The 17,651-nt window shown below is 39.4% G+C and overlaps 1 protein-coding gene and 1 long non-coding RNA gene across 10 annotated transcripts in view; one reads left to right on the top strand and one right to left on the bottom strand.

Moving 5' to 3' along the window:
- The window catches only part of CARMIL1 (capping protein regulator and myosin 1 linker 1), a 281,411-nt gene that overhangs the window by 19,055 nt on the left and 244,705 nt on the right, over positions 1-17,651 (bottom strand). For all 7 annotated transcript variants that reach the window (XM_032462599.1, XM_032462600.1, XM_032462601.1 and 4 more), the window contains 3 exons: positions 10,534-10,600; positions 10,096-10,292; positions 3,804-3,916 (listed from right to left, as the gene is read on the bottom strand). In XM_032462599.1, the coding sequence (XP_032318490.1) occupies positions 3,804-3,916; positions 10,096-10,292; positions 10,534-10,600 (377 nt within the window). The remainder of the gene's footprint in view (positions 1-3,803; positions 3,917-10,095; positions 10,293-10,533; positions 10,601-17,651) is intronic.
- LOC116658231 lies at positions 3,924-16,656 on the top strand. Of its 3 annotated transcripts, none has more exons than XR_004313479.1 (4): positions 3,924-4,733; positions 11,349-11,479; positions 13,109-13,216; positions 14,656-16,656. It is a non-coding gene; the product is annotated as an uncharacterized LOC116658231 (long non-coding RNA). The 3 variants fall into 3 exon arrangements; XR_004313477.1 differs by having other exon boundaries at positions 11,120-11,479; XR_004313478.1 differs by lacking the exon at positions 11,349-11,479.

Here is a 17,651-nt window from a genome sequence, read left to right as displayed (position 1 = left end):
ATTCTGGATCCCATAATGGGGCAGCCAGGCCAATGTCCTCCAGGCAGGAGAGCAAACCTTTTAACAAGCCCAAGAGAAAAGACCTTAAGATTCCAACAGTTAGGAAGACGCCCCCATCCCCCAACAAAATGGTCCAAGAAGGTCACCCTACATTGAAGCCTGTCAGTCAATAAGCCCCACTCACAAACTTCCAAGAAGCGTGTTATGTGCCATTCCTTGCAACATGAAAGAGGAAAAAACGTCGCATCCAGGAAGAAATAATAGAAAAATGTGACAGCAGAAATGGAAAACTCAAAGCTGAAAGATAAAGCTGAGGAAATTTCCCAGATAGTTGTGGGGGAGAGTAATAAAAAGAATGAGAAAATAGGGTAAAGAAAAAAAGCCTAGTGAATTAATAGAGGAAACACACAATTTGAATAATGGAAGTTTAAGAAAAAGAATACAGAGAAAAAGGAAGGAAAGAAATTATGAAAGAGATCATTCAAGAAAAATTCCAGAACCAAAGGACACAAATGTACAGGTTGAAATGGCTCATTAGTGCCTAGCAAATGGGCATCAACAAAACAAAACCAAAAACCCACACAGAGTGTATCATCATAAAATACCAGTATCCTAGAAACAGAAAAGATTCCAAATGCTACCTGAGAAGAGGAAAAACAAAAACAAGCCACAAAGCAAGGATCAGGACTCAAGATGACATTGGATTCTGAGAGCAACACTAGAAGCTAGAAGATAATGGGACCAGGTTTTCAAAATTCTAAAGAAAAATGTATTCCAATCTAGAGTTCTATACCTGGTCACACTACTAACAAAAATGCAAGACGTATGGGGTTCAGAAACTCACTTTCCATGCTTCCTCCGTAACGAAGCCACCCGAGAAGGTGCTGTACCAAAACAAGAGTGAGGTATGGAAGAGGATGCTACAGACACAGGAGGGAGGGAGGGGCGACCCCAGGAGAACAGCAGTGGAACTGGCCTTGAGGTCACACTGGAGGTGGTCAGACAGCAGTGGAAGATGTGCCCAGGAAGGGGAAACAGAGAAAACTCAAAGAAAAAGAGTAAATGTACACTTTTACTGGCGATCTAGGGGCCAGGTCAGTGACAGGATTACAGAAAACTAAGTTAATGCAAAAGGGCACAATTATTAACCCCAGGGAAAATCATAAGCTGTATAGGGAGGGAAGAGTAACCATAGTATACTGTGTAACTCAGCTGTGAATATTTACATGTCATAATGAAGTGGACATTAACACTGTGTAACTAACAATTATGACATCACTAAATAAGATGATGGGGAGAGGGAAGAGTGTGTGTGTGTGTTTGCTTGGACAGTAGGGTCAGACTGGATAAACGATCATCCTCCACAGTAAGAAGTCAGCAGTTACAGTTGCTGTCGGGAAAAGGGAAAGAAACAAGGGCCTTTTTGTCTTTTAATAAAAGCCTTGAAGAACATCTGACATTTTAAACTACGAGCATGTGTAACTTTGATTTTCCAGTTTTTTCCATGCTAATTAATGGTTTTACCTATGCCTAGACCTCTACATATCAAACTGACAGTAATCTGTTTTTATCTAACAAAATGAAACAAATCACAACTTCTAGTAGATTCCGTCATTCGACGAAAATCGATGTACCTAGTTCCATTTGTGCACTGGAACAGGAAGAGAATCCTCCCAGAGCAGTATCTCTGCAGAAAGTGGATTTTACAGTTTATTAAGTTTGTCTAACTTTCATTCAGAGCATATTAAAGGAGGAGGCGGCTTTAGGGTAGAGGACATCACACAGGGAGTGACAATACATACAATCCAGATGCAACGTGAACAGACCCCTCAGTTACTAAGTCTCAATTTCTCAAGTTTAGGGAGAGGAGAGCCTATGGTATTATCTCTTTATACAGATACAGGCCAAGATTGTCTTGATTCATTCAACCAATAGTGAAAGAGGGCTGACTGTGTATTACAGGCTGCATCAGACACTGAAATTACAATGAAAAATAAGACCAAGGCGTTGTTTCTGAGGAATAGCATTCTACAGGAAGAAAAGACTCGAAAGTGAATCACTAAAAGGGGGGAAGGTATAGCTCAAGTGGTGGAGCATGTGCTTAGCATCCACAAGGTCCTGGGTTCAATCGCCAGCACCTCCATTAAAAACAATAATAATAATGATGATGATGATGATAATAATAATAATAATAATAATAATAATAATAATAATAATAATAACCTAATTACCTCCCCCCAAGGGGAAAAAAAAAGAAAAAAGAAAAGAAAGCAAAATCATTACGAGAGACTTTTCCTGTTTGGCTTTGTTTATGTTGGTATTGCTTGAATCTTTTACACTGAGAATATTGTTCATCCATTCCCCACATTGTTTAAAAAACCCCACCAAACAAACTCTCGAAGGCTCACATGTGCTCTAACAGATGTGTGCAGAGGATAAAAAAAAGTGTTGAGTCAGCAGTAGAGAAAAAGCAATTAATTTGGGGGGTAGGGGAAGGAGGAGCAGTCAGGGGAAAGCTTCAAAGAATAAATGACATTTAGGTGGAATCTTGAAGGATAGGCGAATAGAATTTTCCCTAGTATGCCAAGCTTCAAGGCCAGTGTCAAAGAAGACAAATAACTGGGTCCTAAAGCTTATAACGTTCAGTAAGTTAGACTGTTACGGATATAGAATTAACTTACTCCCACCTCGCCATCCTGCTGAGGCAAGATAAGGCACATCAATCTACAGAACTGACTAGTTTCTTCCCCCCTTTGCCTGGCCTGCCCATCCTCAGCTTATCAGGATGGTTTAAATTCGTGCCTGCATTTGATATCTCAAGGTGAAGAAGACTGCACAGACGCAAATCCACACACACAGTGTATTTGGGGATGGATCTATATTTAGTCAGGGATTAAATAACTAGGTACATATTATGCTCAAAAGCTGGAGTGTTAATAAAAGTTAATAAAAGTTAATAAAAGTTCCATGGAATTGTCTTCTAAAGAAACTCCATCTTAGTAATACGAATATGCAGAGAGAACTTTTTAGAGTCTAACTCTGAAGCCTCTTTGTTAATTCTGCTGTCATCTTGACACTGTCTGTTAAATCATGGCCATTGAGCAATGATGTAGGGCCCCCAGTTACATCAAATTATAAACAAGAACTTAAAAATACAGTTGCCTCTTGAACAACATGGGTTAATTTGCATATAGCTTATAATCGGCTCTCAGTATCCGAGGTTTTTCCTACATCCACAGATTTAACCAGCCAAGGATTGTGTAGTACTGTATTATTTACTATTGAAAAAAAATCTGCAAATAAATGGACCCACACAGTTCAAACCTGCATTGTTCAAGGGTCAACTGTAAGTAATCTCAGCCTGCCAAGCAACGCCCACTGCCCTATAAGACAAATCTGGGTAAACCTGAGGAGGCCCTAAAACGTCACCTTGGGGAGCCATGTTTTGTGGTCTGACTTAGAACAGTACAGTGGTTCTTAAACTTGAGCCTACCTTAGGATACCCCAGAGCGCTTGTTAAAACACAGGTTTCTGGGTCCTACCTCCAGTTTCTGATTCAGGAGGTCTGGGGTAGAGGTTTGAGAATGTGCATTTCTAACAAGCTCCTAGCTGACAGCACTGTTGCTCCCCTGAAGATCATGTTTTGCAAGCCACCAGAACAGTAAATCCCATATAAAAAAATATGTATTTCATACATCTATATTAAATAAATGAGCCTTAGTATATATACACCAAGTTTAATTGTTAACAGTAATTTAAATGTGAATTAAATAGTGTTATTAGTGAAATGACTCTGAACTCACTTGGAATCCATTTTGGTCACCTTCTTGGTGAAAAATTCATCTACACCTTCATCTACTCTCCCCATAAGACCGTTCTGTTCACCATCTTGGGAGACTATGCTGGAGGCACAGACCTGCAAATTGAACAGGTATAATGTTAATTTACATTCAACTTAATTCAGGAAACATGCATGCTAGATTCAGGGCACTGTGATACAGGCCACAGGAAGGACTGATGGAAATACGGGCCCTCAGATTCCACGGGAAGAGAAGTTGTGTGTACAACTGTAACCAGGGTAGAAAGAAACAAAAGTCAGAAATGCTCTATAAACACAGAGCCAGGTGGAGGATTAACACTGACTGATGTCTCAGAAATGTGTAGGAAGGCATTGCGGGCTATTGGTGGAGAGAATGCATGAAAAAATGACACACAGGCTAAATTTTGAGAATGGCAATAATTCCATTGGCCAGGGGCCTGCGGTTTATTGGATGAGGCAAACTGCTGAGTATAAACCCTGGCAGACACTGAAAGTGGCCACTCCAAACTGCCTCACCTGCTACCTTTCTTGCTTGCTAGAAGAACCCTGATTTCAAGACATGACTGCTTATCTGAATAAGTCAAATACAGTAATTCTATCTCCTTGCCCATGACTGGTAAGCATGGACGCGCGATACAGTTCCGATCAGTGAGATAAGAGGGGAAATCTGCCGGGGGCTCAGGGCAGGTGTTCCTGCAGAAGAAGGGGTATGTTTTATTCTGCACAGTTATGGGAGAGAGGATGTGATGTCTGAGCTGTGGCAGCTGCCTGGAGTTCAAGAAGAAGCGAGCCTGAGGACAAAAGCCAGTGTGCAGAGGATGACAGAATGGAACAGTGGAAAGCACCTGGCTGCTTGTGCTGTGCTGCTGAATAAACCAGTCCCAGATCCTGAGACTTCTGGATTTCTTGTTAGGTGAGAAAATAAATATTTCTCATTATTTAAGTCATGTTTAGCTGAGTATCTCTCATTACCTCTAGTTGCATGAATACTTCCTAACTAATAATACAAGGACCGACAGTGAAGAGCTTTGAATCCTATGCTAAAGAGTGTGGAACTTACTTTGTAGGTGATGGGGAGCCCCAGAGAAGTGGCATGGCCCAACTTGTCTTTTGGTCAGATAATTCTGGGATAGAATGAAGGATACTTTACAGAAGCCAGGGATTATAAGCAGGGGAATCTGTTCAGGAACACAAATGAAAGACTTCTCTAATTGTTTAGTCTCACCTGGAGGAGATGAGGGACCAATCAAAGACAAGCACAATGAGAAAAGAAAGAAAGAAGTAGCCTAAGATGAGGCTGAAGTTTCTACACGGGTGAAGGGGAGCATGGTTCTCGGAACACAGTTCAAAGATCTGATCTGGGGGGAAAGATGATGAGTCCAACCTCAGGCAGTGTTGTGTGAGGTGCTGTGGAAACTCAGGCAGGTGTCAAAAGCTTGGGTCTCAGGAGAGAAGCTAGTAAGAAGCTGTAAGGAAATTATTCATCAATCTAGCATTTCTCTTTGAATGGACAACTCACAGTGAGCTCAGTAACATGCAGGGTTTGTGTCTGGGACAGTGGATTAATATTTCACGCAGACAGGTTGTGGGCCACTGAGAAAGAACCTGTAACCTGCCCATTCTTTTTGGGCACAAGGACACATTCCCATGTGGTTGTGGTATCTGGTCTGGATGTCTTGCCATAGGGCGGCGGGAAAGTTCCTTCCTGAAATCTTGATTTGCAAGTCTCAAGTTGCCTCTGGGGGAACCCGGCTCATGTCTGCACAGGCATTGTTTAAAAAGACCACATCACTGGCTTGAAACAATCACCCACTCTAGTCATTGGCAGCGTCCGTGATGAAAATGAGCCGTGTGTTTGAGTTCACATTTGTAAAATGCTGAGAGGTGAGCATTTAATAGATAACAAAGGACTCTGTGAAATGCGAGTAAGAAAAACAATTAAACCTCTCATCTGAATGGTGCTTTACAGCGGGGCAAGGCTTTCCTGTGAATTGCAGTGGAGCAGAGAATCACCCAAGCTCGATAACTCAGTTATGGAGAGAAAGCAGCGCACTGAATAACTTTTGTTTTGATTACAAAAGACCACGTTGCACAGAGCTTGCTTTTATTATCATTTTTCCTTTTGTAAAAGAACAGAGAATGGAATCTCTATAGTTATAAAAGCTCCCTAAGTGTGTACAGTGCTTGATGGTTTACTATTTCCTCTTCGCATTTACCCTTTGAACTGAAAAGGAAAGATAGTTTCAGCCGAGGTTTTGGTTACTCCCAGATCAAACAGTGGCTCAGAGGGTGAGGGGCGCCCACATAGGTCACTGGACTGATGGATAAGAATGATGTGTCCCCAGGACAGATGGTTCTAACGTGGGGCTCCCTTCCAGTGCACCCACGTTTCCCCTCAGAGGCTTCCTCTCAAATTCCTCTTCCCATTTTGAGAGAAAAAAAAGAAAGTTTTACTAGTATAATTTCTCCTTTCAAGCTCTTTTTTTTTTTTTTCCCTGCTTTGAAACAGAATTCACAGCTAGCACAAAAGGTCTCTGGGGACAGTGAGTAACATCAGTGGGTTTTAGAGATGGAGACACACAGGGCTCAACAAAGCAGTCCGCTTTCCTGCAGCACAGGCCAGTTCTTAGGGTCAGGCGGGACCTTCTAGATCCCCCAGTCCACCTCTGTCATTTTTGAGATAAAGCGATTAAGAGCAGAGAGGTTAAGAGAAGTCCAGCATCTCTGGGAGATCTTTAGTGAGATGCGGGTTAAAAAGCGTCTATTAAAACAGGAAAAGGTGTCAGCAGCCTGTCAGAAGAGCAGTAGAAAAACTCAAGACTCAAATGAAATGTGGTTGGTCAAAACAGGTCAAGGCTAAACACACATGCTGTTTTAGCTCAATTTCTAGCAAAAGGGAATGACAGAACATAGACACATCGGAAGTTTTCAAAATTCCATTTGATTTGGGTCTTTTCAGTCAAGGAGAGTACATTTCAGATGAAAAAGGGGAGCGTGGCTGTTGGAAAGGGAGAGGAGAAACCTTAGCCTTGAGCTGGTTGGAACCGACAGCATCTGTGCGCAGAGAAAGGATTTTGCAAATAAAATCAGAAATTGCTGTTGTTGGTATTTGAGAAGTAAAGGAGGTAGATTTTGCACGTCTGGTGTATAAGTAAGTGCTACAGGGATAATTTGTGAATGTTTAAAAGATAAGCCGGTGATTATGAGAACTGAAGACAATTCAGACCACCCTCCCATCTTGCTCTGCCTGGATTATTAAGATGAATGCAGCAGGGAAACACTGTAGGTGGTACATCTGGGTTTTGACAAGGCAGCTGCCAAATCTCTCATAATGTCTCCACAGGACGGAAGGGGGAAGATGGGCAGGAAGTAAGGACAATTAGGTACGTTAGTAACTCTGAACAAATATACCCAAAGAGTGCTAATTAGTGGGTTGAATAGTCATGAAATCTTCCATGCATATATTAGACAGTAAGAAAGATGAAAAATTGAGAGCCAAGCAATCCAGTCAGGGAATAAGGAACTCAAAAGGAAACAAAGGAAATAAAATTAAAAGGTAAGGCAAAAATTAATAAACTTATATGTATAACTGAACCACTATGCTGTACACCAAAAAGTAACACAACATTGTGCACTGACTATACTTCAATTAAAAAAATAAAATAAACAAGCTCTCTTTTCCTTTAAAAAAATTAATAAACTAGAGAGAACTAGGAAGCTATCTTTGAAAAAGACTAATGAATGAGACCTTATGAAACTAAGAGAGGCATTAAAATATATTAGAAATGAAAAAAATGAAGCATAGTTACTGATACAGAAAAGATTAGAAACTCATAAGAATTCTATAAACAACTAAATGAACAATTAGACTAAGTGAACATCTTAGAAAAATAGAAATTACCAAAATGGTCTCAAGAAGAATTAGGTAATCTGAATAGATCTGATGAAATAAAATTCATATTTTATGGCAAGACAAGAAAACTTTAAACATAAAATTTTTCTCTGCCCATTTGGACCTCCTCCCTCCCCTCAGTATACTGTGCATCTGCGTTAACCAGACCTCATTAGGAGAAAACCTTCCTTCTTAATCTTATAAGGCATCAGAATGACCCACTTCTCACTTTGTACGTGTAGAGCTGGTTGTGTAACCTGTCAATATGCCATCTGAAGTATAACCCTTTGTCTCAAAAACTTCTATTACTATGCTTTGATGCCTAATGGGCAGAACAGTCCTCAAAGCTTTCTGAAGGATTGTCTCCTGGGTTATACTCCTCAGGTTGGCAAATAAAATTTCCCATTTCTTTCTTAGATTGACTACTGATTATTTTTTTGTCAAAAGATCTATCAGATCAAATCCCTAGTTTAAAAAATCTGCATATCAGCATTATATGCACACAGCACCCAGATACCACATCAGGCCCAGGTAGCTTCCTAGGAGAGGAACAGAAAATCTATATTATATGTAAACTGATCCAGAGCTTCCCAACTAATTTTATGAAGATAGCTGTGATATGGCGATTTATAATACGAAATACATATATCTAGTCTTTATCCCCATTTCTGGCACATAGCTCCTAAGCCCTTAGAATTTCCTAACTGATGAGAATGATAGAGGTGTTCTGGTTATACTAATGAGGTGACTTTGGAACCCACCTAAACATGGAGGCTGATATCTAAGAGACCACCCACATGATTAGAGTTTGGAACTTACAGTCCCACCCCTAAATTTTAGGGAGCTGATAGAACCTGGGGGTTGAGCCAATCACTAATGGCCAACTATTTATATCAGTCATGACTGTGCAATGAAGCCGTCATGAAAACCCAGTAGGACAAGGCTTGGAGAGCTTCTGTTGGTGAACACGCAGAGATACAAGGAGCGTGGTGTGCTGGGAAAGGGCATGGAAGCTTGGAGCCCCTTCCCCCATACCTTTCCCTAAGCATCTCTTCCATCTGGCGGTTCCTGAGTTATATCCTTTTATAATAAATTGATAATCCAGTAAGTAATGCCTGGGTTCTGTGAGCTGCTATAGCAAATTAATGGAAGCCAAGAAGGACTGTGGGAACCTCTGGCTTATAGCCCGTCAGTCAGTATGAGTAACAACTGCCAATGAAAGAATGTCTCTCACCACATGGTTTTATAAGAATTAAGCCATTAGCCATCGCAGTCACTGACCCTCAACACACCTTGAAAGGAATTTAGGGTGCAGATCAGGAATGAGGCTCTCTGTGCTCTGGGAAAATTGGCAGAATAGGCCTTCAGACTAGTTAAATATTTTCAGGAGAAAATCTGATGAAAAATGCAATTGGTGTCAGAAATGTTGAAAGTAAAAACAATCTCCATACCTTGGCCTTGAGAATTCTGACACCTGACATCTAAAGCCCATTAGGGGCGTCAGATGTCAAGGACAAGCTCTAGAAAAGCTAAGACTGATTTAGGGAACACTGAGGCTACTCAATCCATCAAAGCAAACAACAGAGCAATAATATTAAATGACTGCGGCTACTAAATACTGTAAACTGCTCACTCTCCACTGAAAAACATGGACTATGGTGGCTGTGTGGCAGCCTCACAGTGCTGTTAGATGCAAAAGCACTTTGAAAATCGCAAGGACTGTGAAACCGTAAGGTATTGTATGTTCACAATGAACCCAAGGGAAAGCAAGCTGTGGCAGGTTTCTCAGTCCACCAAGCCTCTGGGAAGAAGCCAGATCTATTTAGACCCATGACCATGGCATAAACTGCATTAAGGCTCATTAGCACCCACAAGTCAGTCCTCTCCTGAGTAGAGAGAGCAGGACATTCAGAGTCACACCACCTGCGCGGTTCCCCATGCACAGCCTCTTCTCCACCATTCAGTTATCAAAAGCCAGGGCACCAGCACAGGTCAGAATATGAAGACAGGAGTATATGTGTGTGGTCCAAAATCAAACGCAATTTTTAATCACAAATCAATTCTTTGGTACTTATTTTCCATCTTTTAACACTCGGACACTAAAATTCTATAGATGTAGCCTGTGTATCTCACCCACGTGACTGATATTTTTATAAGGACTTCCAAGGATCAACTCTGTCTGAAAGAGTCAAAAACTGTAGTGTCCCCTTTTCCAACGTTGCTGAGCACTAACTGAGATATTCCACGTGAATGCACACAAAGAGGTTCTGTTCTCCTCAACTACAAGCTTTCACATGTGCAAGGTGTTTTTGTAAGACTCTCAGGCGTTCCCCCCCAGGGAAGACAGGGTGAGAGAGGGAAGGGGCATCTCCAGTCCACTTACCGCTGCTTGGGTAGATTGCTGCTTCTTGATCCGTCTTGGCCTTAACTTGGTGAAGTGCTCCAGCTTCTTTCCTTCCTCGGAGGGCAAGTCAGAGAGAAACCCTGAGCTCAGTTTCTCTTGTCTGACAGATGGGAAAGGTGGGTCTTCAATGTGAATGGGCACTTCTTCCAGGGCTTTATCAAGATCAAACTCCATTTCTAAAACAAAGCAAAGCCCAGGGCTGAAGCTTACTATAAAGAGATGAATAAAAGACCCCTCAAAGTAATTTTAAATCTATCGGGGAATAGCAAACACCCATTCACAAATCACTTAACTCTTTCTCAGTATTTACTCACTGAGAACATCCCTAAAAAATACCTGTGAAATGGTCCAAGGTCCTTGCTGAGTGTGCTCCACAGATGTAAGGAAATGACTGGCATTAGCAAAACCCTCACTTACCAAAGGCCCTGGAAACAGGCCGCAGCATTCGGCTGTGAATAGTCTTCCTCTTGGACTTAGGAGTCATCTAGCAATAAAGTAAAGAAAGTACTTAGGCAGGAACTTCCAGAAGACTGGACTTTGAAGCTTCAGCAACATTGCGGGGAGTGTTAATATTTGGGATCAATTGTTTAAGTTCAGTATTTGTTTTACTTCTTTCGAGGATGGTTAGTAACATCTGACAGCCTGATTGAAAAGACTAAGCCAAAACATTTCTAAATGTTTACCATTTTCTCAAATGAGATAGCCCACTTACTCCTTCCTCTGGCCCTATTCAGTTAAATTCTACTTATATAGCTAAAAGGAACAATGAATGATATAGAATTTGATTCCAAGTGGCACATGAAGATGTTACAACTGGTATAAACAATAAAATTGAAAGAGTGTACAAATCAATCGCTAAAAATTGAAAACACAGTTATTCACCGTTCATTATCATGGCAATGTCAATGTAAGCAACATGGAACTCTTTGTCATCTTAACGACTTAAGCAGCATAACTTTTGTTTCACACTTCTGCCACAAAGATTTTGATCTTTACATTATAGGCAAAGACCAAAGACCAAAGGAAAAAGATGCCATGATTTAGAAGTCTGTATCTGCTGTCACTTCTCAGTAAGATGTCTTTGATCCTGCTGTCCTTTACAAAATGAGACCAAAACCCAAACCATGGCCAAAACTTCTGAAGAGCATCTTTCTAGTATTATTGTCAACTGTTCATTATGTAAAGTAAAACCTCAGGAAGACATTAGCTTCTCCCTCAATCGGATCACACAGGTCAAAGCTGGAGAGGACCTTTGTCATCACCTCCACAAACAAATTCCAAGGAAGAAACTGAGTCATGGAGATGATAAAGACCACCATTCGAGTCAACAGGAGCAGGGCCAGGGACAGACCCAGATCAGAAGGTCAGCTTAGCATCCCTCCCACCTCATCACTTGTTTTATCAATATACAGATAGATGGATTTTATGGATGTTAACAGGTTTGATACTGGAAAATGGTATTTGTGTAAACTAAGAGATAATATAACTGAAAGAACTTAGTTTAGAGACTTCACTTTCCCTTAATATGTTGTCACTGAAAGCTTTCTCAAGAAAAAAAAATTCACGAGATTGATAAACTTTCTTCAGTTCAAAGAACAAATTGTTTCCTATTGACCTTCAAAGCAAACAGCTTTATTGTTTTGACAATTTTATATCAGTTTTAATAATTATATCCTTTTGCTATTATTTATTATTGTGAGAAAAGGGAAATAAAAAGTAATGAGCAATGGAATTTAAATCCATACTGGTCTTCTTGAAATACAGAGTGAAACTTGCTGATTTGGTTCTTTCAAGGTTTTGTTAAAAACAGACAATCAGAGGTCTCTTTTTAGAAAGCATTGAGCTTTGCAGGTTCAATAAAAACATAACCAATCCAATGCAAGTGGAAAGGAATCCATTTTCAACGTAGTTCTCCCTAAAACTGGCCTTGCCGTTGGCTGAAAAAGTTAATGGCCTGACTGGTCTATTCCCAAATGAAACCTCTAAAAATAATTCTCAGGAGACACAAACTACCAAAATAAATGCTATGTTCAGTCATGAACATTTCTTCAGTAATTCTGTCCACTTCGTGCACAACCGCCATAGGTAACAGGATCAAGAAGTAGCTTGGGATATAATTTCCAGCCAGCTCATTTAGATGGTCACAACTAAATAGGAAAGTTTAAAAAAAAATTCATAGAATGAAGATGTCTTCCATAATTTTTCTCTGACTCTTGATTAGATTTTACAAGAAAAGAGGGCAAAAATAAGAAAAGATGAACAAAAATTATCTGGGTCAAGATTCCCTATTTAGCCTTTATAACAAATACCAAATACATAAAACATGACAATAATGGCATTTCAAATATATTATAATTTTAATAAATAAAAATACATATAGAATTATATATAAAAATATATATAATATAAAAGATAGAAGCTCATGTACAAACTGATGCCTATCTGTAAACAGATCATTCAGCTCAACCTAATTTCACAGACATACTGAGAAACATACAGAATCATCAGGATTTTTGATGGCTGACATCAATCAAAGGGAAACTACTTTGCCTTTCTTGGTCTAGCTTTCTAATGCCTCAAAACCTAGTATATGAAATTTGACTATCAGAACAAAGCATTCTAATACGTTTTCACTGCTTTCCTTCATTTGATGTGCTCCTTAATAGCATACAACTTCTAACAACTTTTGCATTTCGCATAAAACTCTTTCACTGTATTTGACATGTCTTAGTTCTTAAGTTTTGCCATGTTTGGACAGGGCCAATGAACGGCCTTTTGTTAAACTGGGCAGGGCTTGCAGTCAGGCTAGTTTCCACAATTGGTGTTAAGAATGCAACCCAATTTTATGTTTCTTTTGATGGATGAACTATTTTTGTAATCTCTTACTTTCATGGGAAAGAATATGGGTTCAAATATAACAATGGAGAAAAAAATGAATTTTATTTCTTCATAATTTTCTTTCTTTTCTTTACAATTATTTCTTCCTTAACAGTTTTACAGACAATATGGCCTTGCTCAACGTACTGGCTTATTACTGTGATTCTATTACATATGAATTTAAAGCAAGAGGAAATGTAAGAATGAGCTGTGAACATCCACTGTAAGTGTATATTTCAGAACAAATATTGTATGTTTCTCTAGAAATACGGTTTATGTGGACTCTCGCCTCCCCCTTCTCACACCTGTTGGTTAGATGAACTGCATCCTGGAAAAAAAAAATTTGACTTTACCATCCAGATTTACCTTTACTCTCTTCCCCTTTTGTACCAAAATGAAAGGGTTAATTTTCTCAGACTATTTTTTCAGTCCTCATTTACCTTTCCTGGACATTTATCAATGCCTAAGTATTTTCTGATCAGAGAAATCACAAAGTGCCCTTCAGATGAAAAGGGGCAGCAGTGGAAGCGGAAGACGGTACACACATCAAATGGACCTTCCATAAATCAACTGAGGATTAACATAGCCAACTATGACCTCAAGGCCCAGACAGAACTACTTTATCTTCAAAAGTGCATTTTATGAATAATAAGGAATTTTCAATATTCACATCCTCAGGAAACATGAGGAACATGAGCCCTTTAAAATATAACTTGAGAAGGAAAACCCTAAACATACTTATTCTGACATCACAAACATGAATAAATCCCCACTGTGGCAGACAGTGAACAGAATGCATGCCTGTCTTCTCTAAGAATCCAAAAGCAGCACAATGTCTACACTGCTTGGAAATCTTACTCATTTGATCCAATTTTTATAATGTATTTAAAACTATTATCCAGGTAGCTCAATAGTGATATACACACACACACACACACACACACACATATATATATACACACACACACATATATATATATACATATACACACACACACACATATATACACATACACACACATACATATACATATACATACACACATACATACGTACATACACATATACACACTTTTACAAGTTAAGGATTAATGTTAGACCCTTACAAACAACATGTTTACTCATTTTAAACACATAATTCCTAGACATACTATTTTTTTTAAATGAGAGTTAAACTGGTTCTATCACCAGAAAAATAGGATGGAGTAGTTTCCTTGTTCATTTTACCAAGTTTGCTCAAAGAATAATAAACAACACTCTCACTCCAAGCTCAAGAATCCTTAATTACTTTTCCTTGAGGTTAAAACAAACAAGCAAACAAACAAACAAAAACCAAAAAACAGTTGGAAAGCAGATTAGTAAAATTCTTCTAATATAAGAAGGTATTTATGATGCCGATTTTCTACAACTCTGGGAAACAAGTAATATGACAAGAATCAGAAATTAAAAACCCTAGAAGTGTGAGTAATCATGTCTTTTTTTTTTTTAAAACATGTTTGGAATAAGCACTTTTCTCCTCTTGAATTTTATACCCTCTTCATCAACACTCTGCTTGCTTTCAGGCACATGGCTGGGGATATTTTAAATTCATCACCTGTGTTGCTAGCTGAACCATCTTGTAAAATCCCATCTTATCTCTAAACTGCTGCCTATTTCATTCAGGATCCACAGATGGATGACGACACTACAGTCTCCTGGGAGACCAGCCAGGCAGCAGGGAAGCAAATGGAGCACAAGAATGTAAACTAGTACAGCCAGAATCTGCAGAGCCACCAAAAAATACTTACACTTGTACAGCAGAGAGTCTCCATGCAGCAAAAAGAAAGGAAAAAAAATATGAATGGAAGAGAGATAAAGCAACAGCATTACAAGAAAAGGGGAGGGGAGACACCATACGCAAACAGAAAAGCTACATAAAAAGCCTTCATAGCAAAGGAAAGAGGCAAGAATGAGGCCAAACTATTATTAGCTTACAGCATCCAACTTAGTTTTTTATAAGCAGAAGCACAGTTACAGCTTGAAAACTGCAGAAACTCTTAAGCGATATTACCTCTTTTGCTAAGGGCATGCAAAGTGTCCTCTACCAACTCTGTCAGGTATTAACACCATTTGGGGAATGGAGACAAAATTAGCTCCAAAGGCACTAACTGGTGGACAGAACACTGGATGGATATTAGCAAACTCCATGCAGCTTTTGGTTCTTGGGCCACAGGGCTAGTCCCAGCAACAAAGTGGGGACAGTGTATCTATGCACACATCTAAGCATCCCTTCGGGGCGGGGGGGAGGGGTTCCTTTCCATCATCCTATCTTACCCACTGTGATGCAGTAGCTTTAAAAGTTCTCTCTCCCTCTCAGTCATCAAAGCATTCCAGGCGAGGATCTGATGCCAAAATCTAACATAGTTACCTACCTATAGTGTCACTGATGTTGATGGTACCTCATACTTTGGTGGGAATTTAGGTCACCTTACATTTCATATTAAATCTCTAATTGAATAATTTTTAAAACCTCATTGGTCATCACTGACACTTGTTAGGGCTTTTTCTTAATATTCTGAAAATTTATAAAAGAGCCTTTAAAAACATAGCAAACACCAGAAAATCCTATTATAGAATGTTAGGCTTTGTGAAAGCAAAGTATGAGGGTGGGTGGAATCTTTTCCAAACCTGAAAACACACTCTGAGAAAGGCCACCTACTCTTATCTACATGGGGATGGCTTTTTTTTTTTCTTTCTTTAACTTCCTTATTTTGTGTGTGTCAATTCTTCTCAGTTACAACAGGATGAAAATACAGGGCTCCTCAATTTGGGAATGTAAACAGTTGGGTGACCCGCAAGTAGAGGGCTTCCCGTAACCATCACCACCATCAGCATTATCATCCTCAGCAGTATTTGCTTATCAGAAAGGCTTCCATCAGCAAGGCCCTGAAGAAGTCTCAATCCCCAGACTTCTAATTTCATATTTTATTAATTTTCTTCAAATAGGCCTCATTTTATGATACATTAAATTAGATTGGAAACAGCCTTGCTGAATGAAAGGAGAAAAAGTAAAAATGTATTTTCAAATATTCTTGAATTGTCCGAAATGAAGACTCTTGCCCCTGTTGTAACTATATATCCTGTGAAAAGCCTCCTTCAAGGTGAGACTATGGATACAGACATAGGAGAGTTACAGCCGATGGTTAAGTCCCATAGATAATTTTAGACTTTCTTTCTTTTTGTGAAAGGTTAATTCAACATGACAAGTAACTCTGTCCCAAGTTATTCACCTAAAGATCATTATAAGTGAAGGTGATAAAGCTTTCAATTGGTTCAACTCCTAAAATGGAAGGCAAGCAAAAAAAATGTTCCTATCAAGATGGAAACCATGGCAACAGACAGTTCAACTTATCAAACAAATAAAGATCATTAGTTCACTACTCCTGCACACTTTTCGGAACTCACTTAACATACTGACTTCAGCATCTCCCCTTCAGGACGAGGGAAGGACAACTAGTGAGTGAAGAGAGGTCATCCTCTCCCAAGAGTGTCTCATGCTCAAGGTTTTGGCATCCAAGAAACTGAGCTCAAAGCAGTTAACGGTTGTGGAACTTCAGTCAATGTTTCTGTAAAGTCAGACCTCATTTTCTAGTTTGTAAAATAAACTGCTGCGAGGATGAAATACGATAATGAATATAAAGTGCTTATTATAGTGCCAATCAGTGACCTCACAGTACTTCAATAACAGGTAGTGATTATGAGCATCAGTAATAGTATCACTTTTTTCATTCTTCTATTCCCAACGAGAAAAACTGGGTAGAGAGGGAGCCTTCATTAGTAGACCTACCATGGCGAAAAGCTGGGAACAATCTAAAAGCCTCCTGAACAAGGGGATGGATAACTAAAATGAGGTATATTCAATGATGGAACAGCAGCTAAAAGGGGGGAAAAAACTTTACAGCAACATGAAAAATCTCAAAAGATAATAGTGAAAAAAAGCAAGTTTCAGAAAGATACACACGCTATGATGCCATTTATGTAAATTCTAAAAACATACAAAATAACACTATATACTGTTCACGAAAACATGTATGCTTGAACATACGAAATAAATAGTGTCCAAACTCATGACAGTGGTGCCTCTGAGGAAAGGGGAGAAGAGTGAGGCTATCAGGAGTGGTCAAATGCGGCCACAACTTTATCAGTACTGTTTCATTTTATTTAAGATTCAACAAATATTTATTGAGCACCTACTGTGCCCTGGATACTTCTGGAGAAGGGGCCTGGGTATAGCAGTGACTAAGCTAGATGAGGTCCCTGCATTCCGAGAGTTCATATTCTGGTATCAAAAAAACACACTGGCAAAACAAAGATGCTAATGTGCTAACAGTTGTCTGTTCAGGTTGGTGGGAACATAGGTATTTGACTTTTTTTTTTTTTTTTTTGGTGTGCTTTCTTGTAGTTTTCTTAAGAACTCTTCAAAAAGCTTATTCAGTAATACTGAAAGGAATCACTCGGGTCACTTGGTGCTTACCAATTACCTGGGTTTACTCTGCAGACACCCTAAAAGACGCTCATCTGCATGACCGTGTATCACCACCACCAGGGCCCCCTCCTGATGGGTAATGACAAGGGGACCAATTTGATCATCATAATTTGGAGGTGGAAACTGATCTACT

The sequence above is a fragment of the Camelus ferus genome, chromosome 20 (genome assembly GCF_009834535.1).
Source record: "Camelus ferus isolate YT-003-E chromosome 20, BCGSAC_Cfer_1.0, whole genome shotgun sequence".
NCBI lineage: Eukaryota > Metazoa > Chordata > Mammalia > Artiodactyla > Camelidae > Camelus > Camelus ferus.
The sequence above is the reverse complement of the archived record's forward strand: the minus strand, read 5'-3'. Positions and strand labels throughout refer to the sequence as shown.